We start from the raw sequence: 19,085 nt of genomic DNA, 5'->3' as shown, positions 1-19,085 counted from the left end.
TCTGATTTTAATCAAATTTGATTATACCGAAGTTAAAGCCGTCGTCTCTTTAAAATACATTGCTAGGGTTGCCGTCTGTTGTACTAAATTGAATTAGTGTGTTTTTGAGTAATGATTAATGAGCACCTTGGCTTGAATGATCTTGACAAGCTAAGTCACTCCCGATTTTGAACAAGTTTGGCGTCCTCCATCCCCGACGAAAGCCCCGCCTTCCCAAAAAAACAACTTCTTTCTACCCGCCTAGTCATTGATCATGGATTAGTGTGCCAGTTTGTTCAAATGTCAGAAGAAAAATGTCCGCCTAATTGTACCACCTACCTTGAGGAATACCGTTATTTGCAGATATTTATCGCAACAGGCATACCTTTCTTGTCGTTTGTCCTTGTCAGTTCGCCAGATGATAAGTGTGTTCCTCCTTTCTAAATTTTCGCCTACTTAAGAACCCCCGATCGACAAAATAATGATATGTAGCGTAGAAATCAACAGTTTTGTGATGTTTTCTGTAAACTCATTTTTGTTCAGAGTGAAATGAAAAACGCAGAATTTTCTTTGAGCGAATGTGAGCAACCTACACTGGGTACCAATAATCGTCGTAAACCACGGGCCCCATTACGGCAACATCCACTGGCGTCGGTCCGTGGAACGAGAAAATCCCTGGTTGGCAAGAATGGTACCGATTTGCCGTACTTCATTTGTATATAGTAGATGGTCGACTGATCCGGAACTGTGAAGTAAGTTCAAAAAGAAAAGGTAATAGTGATGAATTATAGATAGAGCTGTTATCATCTGACACCGTAGGTCACTCTCAGAATCAGAGTCGCCATGATACCAAGTATAATGCAATGATCATTAATGGCTATGCTGTGGTCACATTATTAATATGTTGCTATGATTGATCATCATACAAACGTATCAAAGACACATGTTTCGCAGTGTGTGAAAAACAGAAAAAGATAATTACCCATCATTTCTATGACTTTCACGGCGTTTTACGAATATGACAGAACCTAAAATGGGTGATTTCACAGAGTTATATTGGTATGAGATTTCAAAATGTCGCCGTTGCATTCTGAGAGTATCATGCACATTTGTAATGATAAAATCTGGTTGATATGATGACCATCTATTATAAAAGTCTCAGTGCTCTTGAATAAAAAAATGATTTGTCCCCTATATAATCTTCACCCTCACTTCACAAACATATGACTCTATATTTTGAGACTGTCTTGGCGCACTATTTGCCACTATAACCCATTGATAGTGGCATTCTATAGGGGAGTATGGGTATCCATGCGCGCGTGTTCTTCAAATAACGGAAATACGATGATTTTTTTTCATAATCCTGGTCATTGAACACAAAATGAAGCACTTTTTCACAGAGCAAGTGCCCCGCGAAAGGATTAAAATACCTATCCGATACTCCAAACTCACAAAATATTCTAAAGTTGGAGTCTCCTGTTTTCAGAACTCATTCACATCGGCAATGCGCAATGAAGATCAGTGTCTCGCCATTTAAGGTAGAACGCACCTCGGGGACAGACATTCGGACTCTCAAACTTTTACAATTCTCTTCTGATATACCACATGTGGGGGTTCATTTTAAAGCTCTTGGTGAAAAAAAACTTTTCACCGGCTTAGTTTATCGATATTCGAAAATTTTTATTTTTCTCCATAGAGTTAACACATAGATGGCGGCCATTTTGAATTTCTAATATCGGTAAATCTTGGGTTATTTGTTTCTCTATTACCAAAATTTGCACGGTGACCCTCTATTTTTATTCTTGATTTTGAAAGAGAATGATTGAAATATCCCTTGAGGAAAGTAAGAGAAAGTAAGTCTTTCACTTACGAGGTGCATACTACCTTAATACGACCCTCAAGTTGCTTTGTTCAGGCTATCTGTTCCAAACATTATCAAGTTGCTTCAGACTGAAGTGGACGTAGCAAGCTCGTAAAGACAACAAGAATAAACTACAACGATATCATGTTGACATGTCCCTGTGCGTATTGTGATCTTAGACTTTTTAAATTTGAAAGTGTTTTTAAAACTCTTCTAAAACCCGGCTATATGGCTGCCCCTAGAGAACGCACGGTCTCTTGCAGCGAATATGATGAAAATACATGAATATACATACTTCTTCGAAAAATTCTTTACATATCAGGTCACTCATTCCGTTTCAACATCAACATCAACACTTTGCAACAGCACGAATATGTTTAAGTTTGCACGTAAATGTTACAAAAATATTGACGACGAAATGTTCGGACTAACTTACCGGTATCGTTGGGTCGATATGGTCACGCCTCAGGTCATCATCTGCTTCATTCATAATGCTCCATTCGCTGAGCCAGTTTCGAAAGATCTCGTCAGTCGGGCCCTTGCCGCTGCCAGTAGATTGCCGTTGGCCGTTCTTATACCAATCAGTCGCATTGTCACCGAGTTGACTGTGGCCATCTGAAGAATCGGCACCGTGCGCTGTCTCGTTGGGACAGACGCTGTTCTTATTCAGCGGATTCAACATTACGTGTACAGTCTCGTCTTCAATATTAACCTCATTCCAGCGGTCAGGGACGGCAATGCTATGGAAATTATTGGATTGCCTTTTCCGAAAATGTTCTTCATTGGGTGAAGATGATATTCTCTGTCTAGAATCTATACCATAAAGTTCATAACTGCAATAAATAAATTTATCAATCGCATCATGAAAGTTCCGCGAAACAAACAATATACCAACCGACGGTATTCCCATACACCTTTTGGTCCAAATGACAGACGTAAAATTTTCATCTATAGAAGTACTTCGCCCCATGCCCCGGCTACAGATATCTTAAGCAATACCGCGCCAAACGAAAAATAGATCACCTTTTTGCTGAAAGAATGATGTTTGTAAAGTGAAGTGATCAGTGCAACAATTGTTATTTCATATTCTTCTGCTTTCAGCTGCAGGAGAACTTTGTGGAGAAGTGAATAAAACATACGACGCGTTTGACTCAATTTCAAATTCCTCGATCTTATGTTGGGGGGGGGGGGGGGCTAAGCGAATGTCAGAGAAATGCTGGACAGCCCGGTGTTTGCCATCACAATAGAGACACAAGCATGCAGAAGTAGGCTGACGTGAAAAATGAATACAAAATGTGCACTCATTTTATTTATTCGGACAAGTGTATGTTTTCAATTTAGAAACTCTTCTACATCGATCGCTTAGTGTATTCTTCGAGTTTGTTTGTTGGAAAGTGTTTTGAAAAGAAAGGCCTCCTATCGAGTTGCCGCAAAGCTGGGATTGTCTACTGACCTTTCTGCTACTCCTTTGGATATTTTTTTCATCTTCTTCCATTTCCTGGCTAAAACCACCACAACGACCACCACTACGACCACGAGAAACAGCAGAGATAGACCTACTGCCAGATATATGTATAACTCATTCACGTATTTCTCACAGCGTTCACCTCTATAGTACCAGTTTGTACCAATTCTACACCTGCAATCAAGCGTTAGCTTCAGTGATAAGGATCTTATCATATTTTAGGAGGGTATCTTTTGTGAAAGCATTTACAAAGCTTGAAATACGTGTTTGTCCTTTTTTCAAATTTCGATGGCCGATCTTCTTTGCTCGCTGGGAGTTTGGACAATATTATTGTAAGCCACGGTTGCAAGATATAGAAGTCAACGAAACAATCGACTTTAAAAGTGTTCATCAAACTCAAACGTAAGTTTGCTCAGGGTATAAGAAATGAGGTGTAAATTCTTTGTCTGTCAAGGCAGGTTTTACAATTAAATGAAACCACTTCTTTTCTTTTCCATAAATTTAATACCTGCATTCAATTTCGTTTGTAACTTCATTTTCATTATTATCGTCGTAACTATGTTTGCAATGAGCCGCATTTTGACAGTAGCCATAGTAACAGTCAGATCGACACACTGAACCACTTCCTGTATTTGTACATGTAAAATATGTATTACATGGTTCGACAGTCTCTGGGCTGCACCAATTGACTGAAAAATAGAATACAAGCAATTTTTGATAGTCAGGTGTAGAAATTAAAGAAACTTATGTGTACGTAGATATGCATGTATGCATGCATGCATGCATGCATGCATGTATGTATGTATGTATGTATGTATGTATGTATGTATGTATGTATGTATGTATGTATGTATGTATGTATGTATGTGTCCGGAATTCTTTTGTCAAAGACATTGGACGTTGTACTCATACAAGATCTATTGGTGAGTTGAGCGCAAGGTATTTCGACATCATTTAATGAGAAGGACAATAAATCGTATTTCACAGACAGAACACCTTACTGGAAAATAGATTAAACTCTACAGCCAATGGAACTTTAAAAAGTCCTTGTTTTTGTTTTCAGTTTAGGTGCAAAGCAAGACTCTTTTCGATTCGTACAGTAATCAAAATTGCCTTGTACAGAAGTGTCCGTGTTGCTCTTGCACAGGTACATAAATTAATTCGCTCACCTCCACAGCTGACGTCATCATCAATGCTACATCCTAAGTAATCATAGGGTATTTGGAAATTGCCGACAGTTTTGTTGTCAACAGCGTCTTTGAGACCAGACATTTCATATACGTCATGACCGGATAGCGCTTCTGTGTCTGATGTTGAATTAAATATTGCCTCAAAGTGAATGTCCACTGTGCCCGGTCTGAAAAAAGGAGCGGGATTTTACATAAAGAAACCACGACTGAGGATCAGTACTTCGGTAGTGTCCTGTACATGCGATAACCGTAGTGGCTTTTAACAACACCTCATCCTTTCATTGCCGGAGAGTTACATTTTATATGTTTTGCTTTCAAAATGGCTGTTGTGGCATTTTACTTCACTTTGAAAGCTACTGATTATCATGTGTGAAAAAACTAATCGATCTTAAAGCCTGCCGCATACGAGAGAAATTAGCTGAGCAAAATTTCATTCGAGGCTGTTTGTTCAGCTAGTTTACTCTTGTGTGCGGGCGATTTTTTGTGAGTTTTTTCCCTCTCAAGCCGTTGAGTAAAACATTCAACATGTTTGTTATTTTTTGCCTCGTTTGCTCGCGAGGCAAATTCCTCACCGTGTGCGTCGGAAAAATGATTTTCCTCAGTTCTTTTTCACTGAAGCGCCTTTGTGGAGATCACATGACAGGGCAAAATATCGCCGGTAGTCTGGCCAGTAGTATTGACAACACAGTCGCTTGTGGTTCGATACATGGCAAAGGCCGTAAAGATATATATAGCAGACAAGATAGGTTTGTCTTGCTTTCTAATCGTAATTATAACGACATTTACCTGAGCTCCTTGATTTCAAGGCGAATAAATCCATTAATGTTCCCGAAGAACTTTCCGAACTGTGGAAAAAAAACGACTAATTCACTCATAAGAAATTGATAAAAATCCATCGCTTTCAATAGATTATAATTATACAGGATCAAGGAAGGCATGCAAGATAATGTATCGCGATGACTGTCATAAGAAAAGTCTAGTCATTCCCAACTATTTACAATTCTATCAAGTTATACTGTCTGTGGATTGATGTGTAATAATGCACATGTGGAAAGTAACACAATTGTATTTCTTTTCATCTGTCACTTAAACCGTCGGTAAACACAATAATTTCACCTGCGAGTCATTGCTAGAACAGATCATAAAATTGTGAATCCCTATACTCAGAAACTAGCTGATCTTTAAATTCTTCTTTCAATCGAGTGCGTTAAATTCAGCAGTGGTTGTTCTCTCACTTACACGAATTGCAACATACCGAATCATTAAAGTCATTCTCGAATTCCTTAAATTCTTGTGACGTTTTATCCCCCAGTTTTGACGACCAGTTTCTAAGAACTTTTATATTGTAATAAAATACCATCTTCGGAAATTCTGAGGAATGATAAAGATACAAAAAGTAAAATAACGGAAATCAGTCAATTACCCAAGTACTAAGCTATTTCAATTCGACTTCATGCATGCTTGAAAGTAAGTGAAGTATCCCAAGATTCAGTCTGAAGGGAACCCACAAAGACAAAGCATTGAACAGAAGCAAAGACGTCTTCTATTCATGTAATAGCACTGTTATATTTGAAGAAATCGGCCGACATACAATGATTTTAACTCGTCCTTTATCAATGACATATTTCAATATCATGAAATAACAATCACATTGCTGGTAGTAAGAGATTCAAATTTTCAAAGACTACCGAACATCTAAATTGAGAAGACAACATTTTTCATTCTACACATGCCTGTTTTGTCAATCAAAGTATAATGCATACCTTTCTTATTTGTTGCCTGGTCAGGGGGTGATTCTATCAAGGGTACATCTGACACTGTTCTGTCTATATATGTAGTCATTGAAGGTGAACGTTCATGTGACGTCGTCCTGTAAAATCTAGTGAAAGTAGTTCCATTCTCAGTTGTCACGAAGTTGTCAGTTGCTGTTCTGGAAGTAGTGGAGACAGAAGTACGGGTAGGGGTATAAAAAGAAGTCACTGATGATGTCGATTGGACTCTTGTTGTAGCTTGATTTGTCGTTGTTTCCGAATTGGTAATGCTATCTGTAGGAGACACGTCATAAGTTGATTCTTCTATATTTGTGGATAGACTGCTTGTTGTAGCATGGCTGGCCATTGTCTCTGATGATATACCATCATCAGTTGAAGACACGTAGGTTGTTGAGTCTCCAAATGTTGTTGGTGGACTGCCTGTTGTCTTGGAGGTAGTGACAGTATCAGTTGATAAAGAATCAGATGTTACTTCCATAGTACTTGAGTACAGAGAAGTACTTGCATCACTAATAATCACAGATTGTATTGATTCTTCAGTAGTTGTGATTTGAGTAGTCGTTACCCCTGCAGAAGTAGTAGCATTGGTTGAATACGTTTCAGTTGTTGCTTCTTCTGACGTTGTTGGCTGACTGGTTGTTGCCTCGGAAGAGGTGACAGCATTAGTGGCGTGGAGATCAGTTGTTGTATCTGCTGTACTAGCAGCCAGAGAAGTAATTGTACCAGTAGAAGTTGTTGATGACGTTGATTCTTCAGTAATTTTGATTTGAGTAGTCGTTACCCCTGCAGAAGTAGTAGCATCTGTTGAATACATTTCAGTTGTTGCTTTTTCTGACGTTGTATGCTGACTGATTGTTGTCTCAAAAGAAGTGACAGCGTTGGTGGTGTCGATATAAGCTGTTGTATCTCCTGTAGTAGAGGCCAGGGAAGTAATTGTACCTGTAGAAGTCGTTGATGACGTTGATTCTTCAGTAATTGTGATTTGAGTAGTCGTTACCCCTGCAGAAGTAGTAGCATCTGTTGAATACGTTTCAGTTGTTGCTTCTTCTGACGTTGTTGGCTGACTGGTTGTTGCCTCGGAAGAAGTGACAGCATTGGTGGTGTCGATATCAGTTGTTGTATCTGCTGTAGTAGAGGCCAGAGAAGTAATTGTACCAGTAGAAGTTGTTGATGATGTTGATTCTTCAGTAGTTGTGATATGATTAGTCGTTACCCCTGCAGAAGTAGTATCATCTGTTGAATACGTTTCAGTTGTTGCTTCTTCTGACGTTGTTGGCTGACTGGTTGTTGTCTCAAAAGAAGTGACAGCATTGGTGGTGTCGATATCAGTTGTTGTATCTGCTGTAGTAGAGGCCAGAGAAGTAATTGTACCAGTAGAAGTCGTTGATGACGTTGATTCTTCAGTAGTTGTGATTTGAGTAGTTGTTACCCCTGCAGAAGTAGTAGCATCTGTTGAATACGTTTCAGGTGTTGCTTCTTCTGACGTTGTTGGCTGATTAGTTGTTGTGTCAAAAGATGTGACAGCATTTGTGGTGTCAATATCAGTTGTTGTATCTGCTGTAGTAGAGGCCAGAGATTTAATTATACCACTAGAAGTCGTTGATGATTTTGATTCTTCAGTAGTTGTGATATGAGAAGTCGTTACCCTTTAGAAGAAGTATCAATGTTGAAGACGTTTCAGTTGTTGCTTCTTCTGACGTTGTTGGCTGACTAGTTGCTGTCTCAAAAGAAGTGACAGCATTTGTGGTGTCAATATCAGGTGTTGTACCTGCTGTAGCAGAAGCCGGAGAAGTAATTGTACCAGTACTAGTCGTTGATGATGTTAAATATTCAGTAGTTGTGATTTGAGTAGTCGATGGCGCTGCTGAAGAAGTATCATCTGTTGAAGACGTTTCAGTTGTTGCTTCTTCTGACGTTGTTGGCTGACTGGTTGTTACCTCGGAAGAGGTGAAAGCATTAGTAGTGTAGAGATAAGTTGTTGTATCTGCTGTAGTAGAGGCCAGAGAAGTAATTGTACCAGTAGAAGTCGTTGATGACGTTGATTCTTCAGTAATTGTGATTTGAGTAGTCGGTACCCCTGCAGAAGAAGTAGCATCTGTTGAATACGTTTCAGTTGTTGAATCTTCTGACGTTGTTGGCTGACTGGTTGTTGTCTCAAAAGAAGTGACAGCATTGGTGGTGTCGATACCAGTTGTTGTATTTGCTGTAGTAGAGGCCAGAGAAGTAATTGTACCAGTAGAAGTTGTTGATGATGTTGATTCTTCAGTAGTTGTGATATGATTAGTCGTTACCAATGCAGAAGTAGTATCATCTGTTGAATACGTTTCAGTTGTTGCTTCTTCTGACGTTGTTGGCTGACTGGTTGTTGTCTCAAAAGAAGTGACAGCATTGGTGGTGTCGATATCAGTTGTTGTATCTGCTGTAGTAGAGGCCAGAGAAGTAATTGTACCAGTAGAAGTCGTTGATGACATTGATTCTTCAGTAATTGTGATTTGAGTAGTTGTTACCCCAGCAGAAGTAGTAGCATCTGTTGAATACGTTTCAGTTGTTGCTTCTTCTGACGTTGTTGGCTGACTGGTTGTTACCTCGGAAGTGGTGAAAGCATTAGTAGTGTAGAGATCAGTTGTTGTATCTGCTGTAGTAGAGGACAGAGAAGAATACTTGTACCAGTAGAAGTTGTTGATGATGTTGATTCTTCAGTAGTTGTGATATGAGAAGTCGTTACCCCTTCAGAGGAAGTATCAACTGTTGAAGACGTTTCAGTTGTTGCTTCTTCTGACATTGTTGGCTGACTAGTTGCTGTCTCAAAAGAAGTGACAGCATTTGTGGTGTCAATATCAGATGTTGTATCTGCTGTAGTAGAGGCCGGAAAAGTAATTGTACCAGTAGAAGTCGTTGATGATGTTAAATCTTCAGTAGTTATGATTTGAGTAGTCAATGGTGCTGCTAAAGTAGTATCATCTGTTGAAGACGTTTCAGTTGTTGCTTCTTCTGACGTTGTGTGCTGACTGGTTGTTACCTCGGAAGAGGTGAAAGCATTAGTAGTGTAGAGATCAGTTGTTGTATCTGCTGTAGTAGAGGACAGAGAAGTAATTGTACCAGTAGAAGTCGTTGATGACGTTGATTCATCAGTAGTTGTGATATGAGTAGTCATTACTCCTTCAGAAGAAGTATCAACTGTTGAAGACGTTTCAGTTGTTGCGTCTTCTGACATTGTTGGCTGACTAGTTGTTGTCTCAAAAGAAGTGACAGCATTTGTGGTGTCAATATCAGGTGTTGTATCTGCTGTAGTAAAGGCCAGAGAAGTAATTGTACCAGTAGAAGTCGTTGATGACGTTGATTCTTCAGTAATTGTGATTTGAGTAGTCGTTACCCCTGCAGAAGAAGTAGCATCTGTTGAATACGTTTCAGTTGTTGTTTCAACTGACGTTGTTGGCTGACTGGTTGTTGTCTCAAAAGAAGTGACAGTGTTGGTGGTGTCGATATCAGTTGTTGTATCTGCTGTAGTAGAGGCCAGAGAAGTAATTGTACCAGTAGAAGTCGTTGATGACATTGATTCTTCAGTAATTGTGATTTGAGTAGTCGTTACCCCTGCAGAAGTAGTATCATCTGTTGAATACGTTTCAGTTGTTGCTTCTTCTGACGTTGTTGGCTGACTGGTTGTTGTCTCAAAAGAAGTGACAGCGTTGGTGGTGTCGATATCAGTTGTTGTATCTGCTGTAGTAGAGGCCAGAGAAGTAATTGTACCAGTAGAAGTCGTTGATGACGTTGATTCTTCAGTAATTGTGATTTGAGTAGTTGTTACCCCAGCAGAAGTAGTAGCATCAGTTGAATACGTTTCAGTTGTTGCTTCTTCTGACGTTGTTGGCTGACTGGTTATTGTCTTTATAAAAGTGACAGCATTGGTGGTGTTGATATCAGTTGTTGTATCTGCTGTAGTAGAGGCCAGAGAAGTATTTGTACCAGTAGAAGTCGTTGATGATGTTGATTCTTCAGTAGTTGTGATATGATTAGTCGTTACCCCTGCAGAAGTAGTATCATCTGTTGAATACGTTTCAGTTGTTGCTTCTTCTGACGTTGTTGGCTGACTGGTTATTGTCTTAAAGAAGTGACAGCATTGGTGGTATTGATATCAGTTGTTGTATCTGCTGTAGTAGAGGCCAGAGAAGTATTTGTTCCAGTAGAAGTCGTTGATGATGTTGATTCTTCAGTAGTTGTGATTTGAGTAGTCGATGGCGCTGCTGAAGTAGTATCATCTGTTGAAGACGTTTTAGTTGTTGCTTCTTCTGACATTGTGTGCTGACTGGTTGATACCTCGGAAGAGGTGAAAGCATTAGTAGTGTAGAGATCAGTTATTGTATCTGCTGTAGTAGAGGCCAGAGAAGTAATTCTGGCAGTAGAAGTTGTTGATGACGTTGATTCTTCAGTAGTTGTGATTTGAGTAGTCATTACCCATGCAGAAGTAGTATCATCTGTTGAATACGTTTCAGTTGTTGTTTCAACTGACAATGTTGGCTGACTGGTTGTTGTCTCAAAAGAAGTGACAGTGCTGGTGGTGTCGATATCAGTTGTTGTATCTGCTGTAGTAGGGTTCAGAGATTTAATTGTACCAGTAGAAGTCGTTGATAACGTTGATTCTTCAATTATTGTGATTTGAGTAGTCGTTACCCCTGCAGAAGAAGTATCAATTGTTGAAGACGTTTGACTTGTTACTTCTTCTGACGTTGTTGGCTGACTGGTTGTTGTCTCAAAAGAAGTGACAGCATTGGTTGTGTTGATATCAGTCCTTGTATCTGCTGTAGTAGAGGCCAGAGAAGTAATTGTACCAGTAGAAGTTGTTGATGATGTTGATTCTTCAGTAGTTGTGATATGATTAGTCGTTACCCCTGCAGAAGTAGTATCATCTGTTGAATACGTTTCAGTTGTTGCTTCTTCTGACGTTGTTGGCTGACTGGTTATTGTCTCAAAAGAAGTGACAGGATTGGTGGTGTTGATATCAGTTGTTGTATCTGCTGTAGTAGAGGCCAGAGAAGTATTTGTACCAGTAGAAGTCGTTGATGATGTTGATTCTTCAGTAGTTGTGATTTGAGTAGTCGATGGCGCTGCTGAAGTAGTATCATCTGTTGAAGACGTTTTAGTTGTTGCTTCTTCTGACATTGTGTGCTGACTGGTTGATACCTCGGAAGAGGTGAAAGCATTAGTAGTGTAGAGATCAGTTCTTGTATCTGCTGTAGTAGAGGCCAGAGGAGTAATTCTGCCAGTAGAAGTTGTTGATGACGTTGATTCTTCAGTAATTGTGATTTGAGTAGTCATTACCCATGCAGAAGTAGTATCATCTGTTGAATACGTTTCAGTTGTTGTTTCAACTGACAATGTTGGCTGACTGGTTGTTGTCTCAAAAGAAGTGACAGTGTTGGTGGTGTCGATATCAGCTGTTGTATCTGCTGTAGTAGGGTTCAGAGATTTAATTGTACAGTAGAAGTCGTTGATAACGTTGATTCTTCAATTATTGTGATTTGAGTAGTCGTTACCCCTGCAGAAGAAGTATCAATTGTTGAAGACGTTTGACTTGTTACTTCTTCTGACGTTGTTGGCTGACTGGTTGTTGTCTCAAAAGAAGTGACAGCATTGGTTGTGTTGATATCAGTCCTTGTATCTGCTGTAGTAGAGGCCAGAGAAGTAATTGTACCAGTAGAAGTTGTTGATGATGTTGATTCTTCAGTAGTTGTGATATGATTAGTCGTTACCCCTACAGAAGTAGTATCATCTGTTGAATACGTTTCAGTTGTTGCTTCTTCTGACGTTGTTGGCTGACTGGTTGTTGTGTCAAAAGATGTGACAGCATTTGTGGTGTCAATATCAGTTGTTGTATCTGCTGTAGTAGAGGCCAGAGAAGTATTTGTACCAGTAGAAGTCGTTGATGATGTTGATTCTTCAGTAGTTGTGATTTGAGTAGTCGATGGCGCTGCTGAAGTAGTATCATCTGTTGAAGACGTTTCAGTTGTTGCTTCTTCTGACGTTGTTGGCTGACTGGTTGTTGTGTCAAAAGAAGTGACAGCATTTGTGGTGTCAATATCAGTTGTTGTATCTGCTGTAGCAGAGGCCAGAGAAGTAATTGTACCAGTAGAAGTTGTTGATGATGTTGATTCTTCAGTAGTTGTGATTTGAGTAGTCGATGGCGCTGCTAAAGAAGTATCATCTCTTGAAGACATTTCAATTGTTCCTTCTTCTGACGTTGTTGGCTGACTGGTTGTTGTCTCAAAAGAAGTGACAGCATAGGTGGTGTTGATATCAGTTGTTGTATCTGCTGTAGTAGAGGCCGGAGAAGTAATTGTACCAGTAAAAGTCGTTGATGACGTTGATTCTTCAGTAGTTGTGATATGAGTAGTCATTATCCCTTCAGAAGAAGTATCCACTGTTGAAGACGTTTCAGGTGTTGATTCTTCTGACATTGTTGGCTGACTAGTTGCTGTCTCAAAAGAAGTGACAGCATTTGTGGTGTCAATATCAGATGTTGTATCTGCTGTAGTAGAGGCCGGAAAAGTAATTGTACCAGTAAAAGTCGTTGATGATGTTGATTCTTCAGTAATTGTGATTTGAGTAGTCGTTACCCTGCAGAAGAAGTAGCATCTGTTGAATACGTTTCAGTTGTTGTTTCAACTGACGTTGTTGGCTGACTGGTTGTTTCTCGGAAGAGGTAAATGCATGAGTAGTGTAGAGATCAGTTGTTGTATCTGCTGTAGTAGAGGATAGAGAAGTAATTGTACCAGTAGAAGTCGTTGATGACATGATTCTTCAGTAATTGTGATTTGAGTAGTCGTTACCCCTGCTGAAGTAGTATCATCTGTTGAAGACGATTCAGTTGTTGCTTCTTCTGACGTTGTTGGCTGACTGGTTGCTACCTTGGAAGAGGTGAAAGCATTAGTAGTGTAGAGATCAGTTGTTGTATCTGCTGTAGTAGAGGACAGAGAAGTACTTGTACCAGTAAAAGTCGTTGATGATGTTGATTCTTCAGTAGTTGTGATATGATTAGTCGTTACCCCTAGAGAAGTACTATCATCTGTTGAGTACGTTTCAGTTGTTGCTTCTTCTGACGTTGTTGGCTGACTGGTTGTTGTCTCAAAAGAAATGACAGCATTGGTGGTGTCGATATCAGTTGTTGTATCTGCTGTAGTAAAGTCCAGAGAAGTAATTTTACCAGTAGAAGTTTTTGATGATGTTGATTCTTCAGTAGTTGTGATATGATTAGTCGTTACCCTGCAGAAGTAGTATCATCTGTTGAATACATTTCAGTTGTTGCTTCTTCTGACATTGTTGGCTGACTGGTTATTGTGTCAAAAGAAGTGACAGCATTGGTGGTGTTGATATCAGTTGTTGTATCTGCTGTAGTATAGGCCAGAGAAGTATTTGTACCAGTAGAAGTCGTTGATGATGTTGATTCTTCAGTAGTTGTGATTTGAGTAGTGGGTGAGGCTGCTGAAGTAGTATCATCTGTTGAAGACTTTTCAGTTGTTTCTTCTTTTGACGTTGTTGGCTTACTGGTTGTTGTCTCAAACGAAGTGACAGCATTGGTGGTGTTGATATCAGTTGTTGTAAATGCTGTAGTAGGGTTCAGAGATTTAATTGTACCAGTAGAAGTCGTTGATAACGTTGATTCTTCAATTATTGTGATTTGAGTAGTCGTTACCCCTGCAGAAGAAGTATCAATTGTTGAAGACGTTTGACTTGTTACTTCTTCTGACGTTGTTGGCTTACTGGTTGTTGTCTCAAAAGAAGTGACAGCATTGGTTGTGTTGATATCAGTCGTTGTATATGCTGTAGTAGAGGCCAGAGAAGTAATTGTACCAGTAGAAGTTGTTGATGATGTTGATTCTTCAGTAGTTGTGATATGATTAGTCATTACCCCTGCAGAAGTAGTATCATCTGTTGAATACGTTTCAGTTGTTGCTTCTTCTGACGTTGTTGGCTGACTGGTTGTTGTGTCAAAAGAAGTGACAGCATTTGTGGTGTCAATATCAGTTGTTGTATCTGCTGTAGTAGAGGCCAGAGAAGTCATTGTACCAGTAGAAGTCGTTGATGATGTTGATTCTTCAGTATTTGTGATTTAGTAGTTGTTACCCCTGCAGAAGTAGTAGCATCTGTTGAATACGTTTCAGGTGTTTCTTCTTCTGACGTTGTTGGCTGACTGGTTGTTGTGTCAAAAGAAGTGACAGCATTTGTGGTGTCAATATCAGTTGTTGTATCTGCTGTAGTAGAGGCCAGAGAAGTAATTGTACCAGTAGAAGTTGTTGTTGATGACGTTGATTCTTCAGTAATTGTGATTTGAGTTGTTGTTACCCCTTCAGAAGTAGTATCATCTGTTGAATACGTTTCAGTTGTTGCTTCTACTGACGTTGTTGGCTGACTGGTTGTTGTCTTAAAAGAAGAGACAGTGTTGGTGGTGTTGATATCAGCTGTTGTATCTGCTGTAGCAGAGGCCAGAGAAGTAATTGTACCAGTAGAAGTGTTGATGATGTTGATTCTTCAGTAGTTGTGATTTGAGTAGTCGATGGCGCTGCTGAAGAAGTATCATCTCTTGAAGACATTTCAATTGATCCTTCTTCTGACGTTGTTGGCTGACTGGTTGTTGTCTCAAAAGAAGTGTCAGCATTGGTGGTGTTGATATCAGTTGTTGTATCTGCTGTAGTAGAGGATAGAGAAGTAATTGTACCAGTAAAAGTCGTTGACGACGTTGATTCTTCAGTAGTTGTGATATGAGTAGTCATTATCCCTTCAGAAGAAGTATCCACTGTTGAAGACGTTTCAGTTGTTGATTCTTCTGACATTGTTCGCTTACTAGTTGCTGTCTCAAAAGAAGTGACAGCATTTGTGGTGTCAATATCACGTGTTGTATCTGCTGTAGTAGAGGCCGGAAAAGTAATTGTACCAGTAGAAGTTGTTGATGATGTTGATTCTTCAGTAATTGTGATTTGAGTAGTCGTTACCCCTGCAGAAGAAGTAGCATCTGTTGAATACGTTTCAGTTGTTGTTTCTACTGACGTTGTTGGCTGACTGGTTGTTACCTCGGAAGAGGTGAAAGCATTAGTAGTGTAGAGATCAGTTGTTGTATCTGCTGTAGTAGAGGACAGAGAAGTAATTGTACCAGTAGAAGTTGTTGATGACGTTGATTCTTCAGTAATTGTGATTTGAGTAGTCGTTACCCCTGCAGAAGTAGTATCATCTGTTGAATACGTTTCAGTTGTTGCTTCTTCTGACGTTGTTGGCTGACTGGTTGTTACCTCGGAAGAGGTGAAAGCATTAGTAGTGTAGAGATCAGTTGTTGTATCTGCTGTAGTAGAGGCCAGAGAAGTAATTGTACCAGTAGAAGTTGTTGATGATGTTGATTCTTCAGTAGTTGTGATATGATTAGTCGTTACCCCTGCAGAAGTAGTATCATCTGTTGAATACGTTTCAGTTGTTGCTTCTTCTGACGTTGTTGGCTGACTGGTTGTTGTCTCAAAAGAAGTGACAGCATTGGTGGTGTCGATATCAGTTGTTGTATCTGCTGTAGTAGAGGCCAGAGAAGTAATTGTACCAGTAGAAGTCGTTGATGATGTTGATTCTTCAGTAGTTGTGATTTGAGTAGTTGTTACCCCTGCAGAAGTAGTAGCATCTGTTGAATACGTTTCAGTTGTTGCTTCTTCTGACGTTGTTGGCTGATTAGTTGTTGTGTCAAAAGATGTGACAGCATTTGTGGTGTCAATATCAGTTGTTGTATCTGCTGTAGTAGAGGCCAGAGATTTAATTATACCACTAGAAGTCGTTGATGATTTTGATTCTTCAGTAGTTGTGATATGAGAAGTCGTTACCCCTTCAGAAGAAGTATCAACTGTTGAAGACGTTTCAGTTGTTGCTTCTTCTGACATTGTTGGCTGACTAGTTGCTGTCTCAAAAGAAGTGACAGCATTTGTGGTGTCAATAACAGGTGTTGTACCTGCTATAGTAGAAGCCGGAGAAGTAATTGTACCAGTATTAGTTGTTGATGATGTTAAATATTCAGTTGTTGTGATTTGAGTAGTCGATGGCGCTGCTGAAGTAGTATCATCTGTTGAAGACGTTTCAGTTGTTGCTTCTTCTGACGTTGTGTGCTGACTGGTTGTTACCTCGGAAGAGGTGAAAGCATTAGTAGTGTAGAGATAAGTTGTTGTATCTGCTGTAGTAGAGGCCAGAGAAGTAATTGTACCAGTAGAAGTCGTTGATGACGTTGATTCTTCAGTAATTGTGATTTGAGTAGTCGTTACCCCTGCAGAAGTAGTAGCATCTGTTGAATACGTTTCAGTTGTTGCTTCTTCTGACGTTGTTGGCTGACTGGTTGTTGTCTCAAAAGAAGTGACAGCGTTGGTGGTGTCGATATCAGTTGTTGTATCTGCTGTAGTAGAGGCCAGAGAAGTAATTGTACCAGTAGAAGTTGTTGATGATGTTGATTCTTCAGTAGTTGTGATATGATTAGTCGTTACCCCTGCAGAAGTAGTATCATCTGTTGAATACGTTTCAGTTGTTGCTTCTTCTGACGTTGTTGGCTGACTGGTTGTTGTGTCAAAAGAAGTGACAGCATTTGTGGTGTCAATATCAGTTGTTGTATCTGCTGTAGTAGAGGCCAGAGAAGTAATTGTACCAGTAGAAGTCGTTGATGACATTGATTTTTCAGTAATTGTGATTTGAGTAGTTGTTACCCCAGCAGAAGTAGTAGCACCTGTTGAGACGTTTCAGTTGTTGCTTCTTCTGACGTTGTTGGCTGACTGGTTGTTACCTCGGAAGAGGTGAAAGCATTAGTAGTGTAGAGATCAGTTGTTGTATCTGCTGTAGTAGAGGCCAGAGAAGTAATTGTACCAGTAGAAGTTGTTGATGATGTTGATTCTTCAGTAGTTGTGATATGAGAAGTCATTACCCCTTCAGAGGAAGTATCAACTGTTGAAGATGTTTCAGTTGTTGCTTCTTCTGACATTGTTTGCTGACTAGTTGCTGTCTCAAAAGAAGTAACAGCATTTGTGGTGTCAATATCAGGTGTTGTATCTGCTGTAGTAGAGGCCGGAGAAGTAATTGTACCAGTAGAAGTCGTTGATGATGTTAAACTTTAGTAGTTGTGATTTGAGTAGTCAATGGCGCTGCTAAAGTAGTATCATCTGTTGAAGACGTTTCAGTTGTTGCTTCTTCTGACGTTGTGTGCTGACTGGTTGTTACCTCGGAAGAGGTGAAAGCATTAGTAGTGTAGAGATCAGTTGTTGTATCTGCTGTAGTAGAGGATAGAGAAGTAATTGTACCAGTAAAAGTCGTTGATGACGTTGATTCTTCAGTAGTTGTGATATGAGTAGTCATTACCCCCTCAGAAGAAGTATCAACTGTTGAAGACGTTTCAGTTGTTGATTCTTCTGACATTGTTGGCTGACTAGTTGCTGTCTCAAAAGAAGTGACAGCATTTGTGGTGTCAATATCAGGTGTTGTATCTGCTGTAGTAAAGGCCGGAAAAGTAATTGTACCAGTAGAAGTTGTTGATGACGTTGATTCTTCAGTAATTGTGATTTGAGTAGTCGTTACCCCTGCAGAAGAAGTAGCATCTGTTGAATACGTTTCAGTTGTTGTTTCAACTGACGTTGTTGGCTGACTGGTTGTTGTCTCAAAAGAAGTGACAGTGTTGGTGGTGTCGATATCAGTTGTTGTATCTGCTGTAGTAGAGGCCAGAGAAGTAATTGTACCAGTAGAAGTCGTTGATGACAATGATTCTTCAGTAATTGTGATTTGAGTAGTCGTTACCCTGCAGAAGTAGTATCATCTTGTGAATACATTTCAGTTGTTGCTTCTTCTGACGTTGTTGGCTGACTGGTTGTTGTGTCAAAAGAAGTGAAAAGGTTGGTGGTGTCAATATCAGTTGTTGTATCTGCTGTAGTAGAGGCCAGAGAAGTAATTGTACCAGTAGAAGTCGTTGATGACGTTGATTCTTCAGTAATTGTGATTTGAGTAGTTGTTACCCCAGCAGAAGTAGTAGCATCTGTTGAATACGTTTCAGTTGTTGCTTCTTCTGACGTTGTTGGCTGACTGGTTATTGTCTTTATAAAAGTGACAGCATTGGTGGTGTTGATATCAGTTGTTGTATCTGCTGTAGTAGAGGCCAGAGAAGTATTTGTACCAGTAGAAGTCGTTGATGATGTTGATTCTTCAGTAGTTGTGATATGATTAGTCGTTACCCCTGCAGAAGTAGTATCATCTGTTGAATACGTTTCAGTTGTTGCTTCTTCTGACGTTGTTGGCTGACTGGTTATTGTCTCAAAAGAAGTGACAGGATTGGTGGTGTTGATATCAGTTGTTGTATCTGCTGTAGTAGAGGCCAGAGAAGTATTTGTACCAGTAGAAGTTGTTGATGATGTTGATTCTTCAGTAGTTGTGATTTGAGTAGTCGATGGCGCTGCTGAAGTAGTATCATCTGTTGAAGACGTTTCAGTTGTTGCTTCTTCTGACGTTGTGTGCTGACTGGTTGTTACCTCGGAAGAGGTGAAAGCATTAGTAGTGTAGAGATCAGTTGTTGTATCTGCTGTAGTAGAGGCCAGAGAAGTAATTCTGGCAGTAGAAGTTGTTGATGACGTTGATTCTTCAGTAATTGTGATTTGAGTAGTCATTACTCCTGCAGAAGTAGTAGCATCTGTTGAATACGTTTCAGTTGTTGTTTCAACTGACAATGTTGGCTGACTGGTTGTTGTCTCAAAAGAAGTGACAGTGTTGGTGGTGTCGATATCAGTTGTTGTATCTGCTGTAGTAGAGGTCAGAGATTTAATTGTACCAGTAGA

General features: G+C 39.7%; 5 protein-coding genes across 5 annotated transcripts in view; all 5 read right to left on the bottom strand.

Annotated features, from left to right (window-relative positions):
• The window catches only part of LOC139134237 (mucin-22-like), a 40,002-nt gene extending 28,422 nt beyond the window's left edge, over positions 1-11,580 (bottom strand). The window contains exons 1-10 of the mRNA XM_070701150.1: positions 10,720-11,580; positions 9,151-10,366; positions 7,913-8,902; positions 6,259-7,824; positions 5,751-5,866; positions 5,282-5,340; positions 4,475-4,662; positions 3,814-3,994; positions 3,294-3,479; positions 2,277-2,673 (exon numbers count right to left, since the gene is read on the bottom strand). Of these exons, the coding sequence (XP_070557251.1) occupies positions 2,277-2,673; positions 3,294-3,479; positions 3,814-3,994; positions 4,475-4,662; positions 5,282-5,340; positions 5,751-5,866; positions 6,259-7,824; positions 7,913-8,902; positions 9,151-10,366; positions 10,720-11,580 (5,760 nt within the window). The remainder of the gene's footprint in view (positions 1-2,276; positions 2,674-3,293; positions 3,480-3,813; positions 3,995-4,474; positions 4,663-5,281; positions 5,341-5,750; positions 5,867-6,258; positions 7,825-7,912; positions 8,903-9,150; positions 10,367-10,719) is intronic.
• A 143-nt stretch (positions 11,581-11,723) lies between these two features.
• On the bottom strand, positions 11,724-12,719 carry LOC139134235 (salivary glue protein Sgs-3-like). Its single transcript, XM_070701149.1, has one exon. It carries the CDS (start codon positions 12,717-12,719, stop codon positions 11,724-11,726), a length of 996 nt encoding a protein of 331 aa, XP_070557250.1.
• Positions 12,720-12,923: 204 nt separating this feature from the next.
• Positions 12,924-14,323, bottom strand: LOC139134234 (uncharacterized). The gene is made up of 2 exons (XM_070701148.1): positions 13,591-14,323; positions 12,924-13,435 (listed from the first exon to the last, which is right to left on the bottom strand). Exons 1-2 carry the CDS (start codon positions 14,321-14,323, stop codon positions 12,924-12,926), a joined length of 1,245 nt encoding a protein of 414 aa, XP_070557249.1.
• Positions 14,324-14,651: 328 nt separating this feature from the next.
• LOC139134233 (mucin-22-like) lies at positions 14,652-16,943 on the bottom strand. Its single transcript, XM_070701147.1, has one exon. It carries the CDS (start codon positions 16,941-16,943, stop codon positions 14,652-14,654), a length of 2,292 nt encoding a protein of 763 aa, XP_070557248.1.
• Positions 16,944-18,053: 1,110 nt separating this feature from the next.
• Positions 18,054-18,917, bottom strand: LOC139134232 (uncharacterized). The gene has a single exon (XM_070701146.1). It carries the CDS (start codon positions 18,915-18,917, stop codon positions 18,054-18,056), a length of 864 nt encoding a protein of 287 aa, XP_070557247.1.
• Between the last annotated feature and the right edge of the window lie 168 nt (positions 18,918-19,085).

The sequence above is a fragment of the Ptychodera flava genome, chromosome 6 (assembly GCF_041260155.1).
Source record: "Ptychodera flava strain L36383 chromosome 6, AS_Pfla_20210202, whole genome shotgun sequence".
Classification (NCBI taxonomy): domain Eukaryota; kingdom Metazoa; phylum Hemichordata; class Enteropneusta; family Ptychoderidae; genus Ptychodera; species Ptychodera flava.
This window is presented reverse-complemented; position numbering and strand designations above follow the sequence as displayed.

Bases quoted from the DNA above. Each gene is read 5' to 3' on its own strand.
- LOC139134235 (XM_070701149.1), bottom strand. From the start codon at position 12,719: ATGTCAGAAGAATCAACACCTGAAACGTCTTCAACAGTGGATACTTCT.
- LOC139134234 (XM_070701148.1), bottom strand. From the start codon at position 14,323: ATGACTTCTCTGGCCTCTACTACAGCAGATACAACAACTGATATTGAC. The intron at 13,436-13,590 runs GTCAGCCAACAA...ACTTTACTACAG, and splicing joins TTCTTTTGACACAATAACCA to CAGATACAACAACTGATATC.
- LOC139134233 (XM_070701147.1), bottom strand. From the start codon at position 16,943: ATGTCATCAACGACTTCTACTGGTACAATTACTTCTCTGGCCTCTACT.
- LOC139134232 (XM_070701146.1), bottom strand. From the start codon at position 18,917: ATGACTACTCAAATCACAATTACTGAAGAATCAACGTCATCAACAACT.